Genomic DNA, 3797 nt, shown 5'->3' on the forward strand with positions numbered 1-3797 from the left:
CCCCATAAAGGTTTGACTAGAGTTGGGCTCTACCTTTTTGGCGAGCACACTTTGTGGGTGGTATCTTGTATTCGTGTTGCGTCGTATCAGGAGCATATGGTGTCTGGTCATCTTGCTATTAGTGATAAGATTGATGAGTGGGTTCACGGAGGTCCCTCACCTGCACTGTATTGAGATATTTTGCATTATTTTTTTCATATTAGGTCTTGAATTGTGGTGTATAGTTTATACTTACAGCACATCTTGATTCGGATTAGTCACATTTGAAGTGTCCGACGGTCACAGTGTAGCCAGTGGCTATCTCATGGAATAGCACCGTTCTAAACTTTTCCAGTGGGCACAGAAAGGAAATACATATTTTTGAGAAACAAATCATGAGCTCATATTGATATCTCAAGTGCAAATGTAATATAAGATTTTTTCCTTTGATCTCATGCTAGTATTTCTTCTTACCCTGAAAATCTTGGGTTTTTAACAATATTAACATAATTACTTCTTTTCTTTATCCTAAAATATATTTAAAATAGTTTCAAACAGTAATACAGTATTCCACGTGACAGTGGTATTCTGAATGAGGTTTACAATTTCTTTGCAGCTGTATTTGTTTGTAGAATTTACTTCACTAAGGTAGTATCATCAAACATACCATGCTCCAAAGTCATTTAAAATAATTCTCTGTGTCTGTCACTGGCTTGATTTAGTTCGCTTAATTAATCTCAGTTCAAGGTGACAACCCAGATATATTTGGACTAGTGTGACAATAAGGCTGCCACTAATGAGAAATGAAGAGATAAGAGCTTTCAGACCAAAAGGGGTTAATCTCTCTGATCCTCAGGTTTCTCATTTTCAAGTGGGGGCAAAGATTCCTGCCTGTGGTGCAGAACAGGAAAGTACTTTTAACACTAGAAAGGGCCCTGCAGCAGGGGCTCTCAGGAGGGGCTCTCACCTTTGAGTACTTGAGCAGGCTTGCTCTCACTCCCAGAGCCTTGGGTGGAAGCTGTTAGGGTGTGTAGATCTGGACCAAAAGACCACCGTTATGTTTCATTTAGCTCCAGAACCGAGGGCTGAAAAAATACTGCTTTGACTACAACCCTCCCGACGAAAACCAAGTTGTAGGACACCAGGTCCTTTTGTACCTCTGCCACGGGATGGGCCAGAACCAGGTAGGTGTGGGCCTCTCGAGGGAGAAATGAGGGGAAGGCTGTGTGTTTTTTAAAAAATCAAATATTTGATTTTTTTTTTTTATTGTAAAAGTAATCCCTACTTATTACGGAACATTTGGGAAATAGAAAAAGTAGAAGTCGGGTGAATGGCAGAGTCCAGAGACACCACTGTTAAATTTAAGACATATTTTTCTTCCCCATTTTTTTTTACACACCGGCTTTAGATTTTGTGTTTTAAATAGTTGTTATCGTAATGTCTGTATGTTTTATAGTCTATTATTTCCATTTACTTCATCATAACTTTTCTTATTAGACATGCTCTGAGAATATCATTCCTAATGGATTGATATTTCATTATGTGCCTACATTTCTGCTTAGTTAACTGGGTCCCTGCCTTGTATTGCTTTTGCGATTCTAAATAACCCTGCCACTAACATCTTTGGTCAGAAAGAAAGAAGGAAAAAAGTAACACATCTGCATTTCAGATGATTTCCTTGGCGTTAAGTCTAGAGTGGAATGACAGGCTTTGATGCACAGTGCCGTACTGCAAGGTGGTGGTTAGGGAAATGGCCTGAGCTAGGGGCCCAGGTGGGTCTTCCTGGGTTAAGTGCTGTACTTCAGGCAGGGCAGGGGAGGCTCAAGTGTGGAGGGTCTGAGGACCAGAGCAGGACCCCGGGCACCCAGGAAAGCAGATGAACCTGCCAAGGCAGGGTCCTGGTAGACTGCAGAATCTCCTAGAAGGGAGATGGTAGGCTGAGTGGGTGTCTTGTCAAAAATGTGAAAAATGCAGCTTCTTGGGCCCCATTTCATACAGAAGGAATCCTATTCCCTCTCTGGAGTGGGGCGAGGAATCAGTATTTTTAACAGACACCATAGGTAGTTGCTAGGCACACTTGAGTAGGAAAACCATTGTCCTGAAAGAACCAAGTCTTCCCATTAGCAGTCGTGTTGCTGCTTGGGCGCAGCACTTTATAGTTTCCAGGCACTAACCAGATTATATTATAACCAAATATAATAGCCATTATATTTGGGGGTCGGAGGAAATGCTGAGGAGGAGAGGAAGTGTCCAGTCAAGGGTCAAGGTTGCAGAGAGCCCTCAAGTGCTATAGTTGGGGTGGCCCACTCTGTTCCTGCTGTCCTACACCAACACGGGGCTCAGCACAAGGCAACGTGCACAGCCCTGTCCTCACTATCTAGCGAGTGAGTCAGGCATGAGAAAGGGCCACTTCATTCACGCTTGCGAAGCACTGCATTCACGGTCCACAGAGGAGGCCCCGGTCAGACAGGTTCCTGTCGGTGGTGAGGGGAGTGCGGGACCCTGCCCGTGTTCCTGTGACCCCAGGTTCTTGTCCAGCGGTTTCCTCTCTTTCCACGTCAGAGGGTGACTAATGCATGTTGGCTGCCCCGTTTTTAGTTTTTCGAGTACACGTCCCAGAATGAGATACGCTATAATACCCGCCAGCCGGAGGCCTGTGTGGCTGTGGAGGCAGGAAACAACGTTCTCATCATGCATCTCTGCCAAGAAACAGCCCCCGAGAATCAGAAGTTCATCCTACAGGAGGTAGGTGACCCCTCACTCCTTCCTTGCTGGTGGTCCCTGGGCTGTCAGGGGGAGAGGGAGAGTCCAGCATTCTCTCTGGCTTAGTCCTAGCAAGGCTCAGGGATGCGGCCACACTGTCATCGTGAGCCCAAGGTGGTGGTGATGGTGGGAGGGTCCCATGGCATGTGGGTCAGAATCGCTTCCTTCCTCCTTCACCATCTAGTCCTTTTCTGTCTTTTCTGGTACCCTTCAGGGGGCTGTAATGGGAAGAGGGCTCTTGAAAATGCATTTGGAGGTGAAACAGGCCTTAAACGAGTGACACAAATAGCCGGAGTGTAAGGATGTGAGGTTGGAGCCAGGTAGAAGCTACTCCACCTCTCTAAGCCTCATTTTTCCCAGCTCTGAAATGGACACAATAATAGGAGCATTGCCTAACTCTGGTGAGGATTAGATGTGTAGCCAGAAACATTCTTTGGACACTGTAAAGCTTGATGGAGGTGAGTTGTTACCTGTGTTATTATAACCAAGAACACCTCTTTGTTGGAGTTGGCTCTCCAAATAGTCTCTGTTGGTCTGGAACTGGGCGTTCCTTCAGGCCCGGAAGGGACTGGCTCTGCTGCCTTTGCAGTCAGCCCGTGACACGACTCGTAAATCAGTCATATCCTTTGACTCCCTAAAAAGCATTAGAGGGAATAAATCCAAAGAAAATAATTCAAAAAAAATTAATTTTCTTTTATCTTCCTGGGAAGCTTTCATTCCCAGCCTGGCCTCTGATATGGAAAGAGTCTTTTATACTGCTTATAAATGGGTTAATTCTAAGTCCGATTAAAAGTTGAAATATGTTTTCCGGTAGAAAAATGTTATAATTAGCAACAAAATTTGCAGGCTGCCCAGAAAAGCCAGACACCATAATGCTATTCATTTGATAGAAGAACATAAGAAGGAAAAACACTTTTGCACACCCCAGAAGCCTGTGACCCTTTTGAATGCCCTCGTCTCATCTTTCTCCCACCTGTAAGCCATTGTAACCCCTCAAAAAATAGCAATGCAAGCTATTAACAGAAATAATAAAATTGGTTTGAGGCCGGGCTCAG

The 3797-nt window shown here is 44.6% G+C and overlaps 1 protein-coding gene across 1 annotated transcript in view; it reads left to right on the forward strand.

Moving 5' to 3' along the window:
* Positions 1-3797, forward strand: part of GALNT12 (polypeptide N-acetylgalactosaminyltransferase 12) — a 64541-nt gene that overhangs the window by 42212 nt on the left and 18532 nt on the right. The window contains exons 8-9 of the mRNA XM_012638266.1: positions 1050-1163; positions 2578-2724. Of these exons, the coding sequence (XP_012493720.1) occupies positions 1050-1163; positions 2578-2724 (261 nt within the window). The remainder of the gene's footprint in view (positions 1-1049; positions 1164-2577; positions 2725-3797) is intronic.

Source organism: Propithecus coquereli, unplaced genomic scaffold, assembly GCF_000956105.1.
Source record: "Propithecus coquereli isolate 6110/MARCELLA unplaced genomic scaffold, Pcoq_1.0 Scaffold128, whole genome shotgun sequence".
NCBI lineage: Eukaryota > Metazoa > Chordata > Mammalia > Primates > Indriidae > Propithecus > Propithecus coquereli.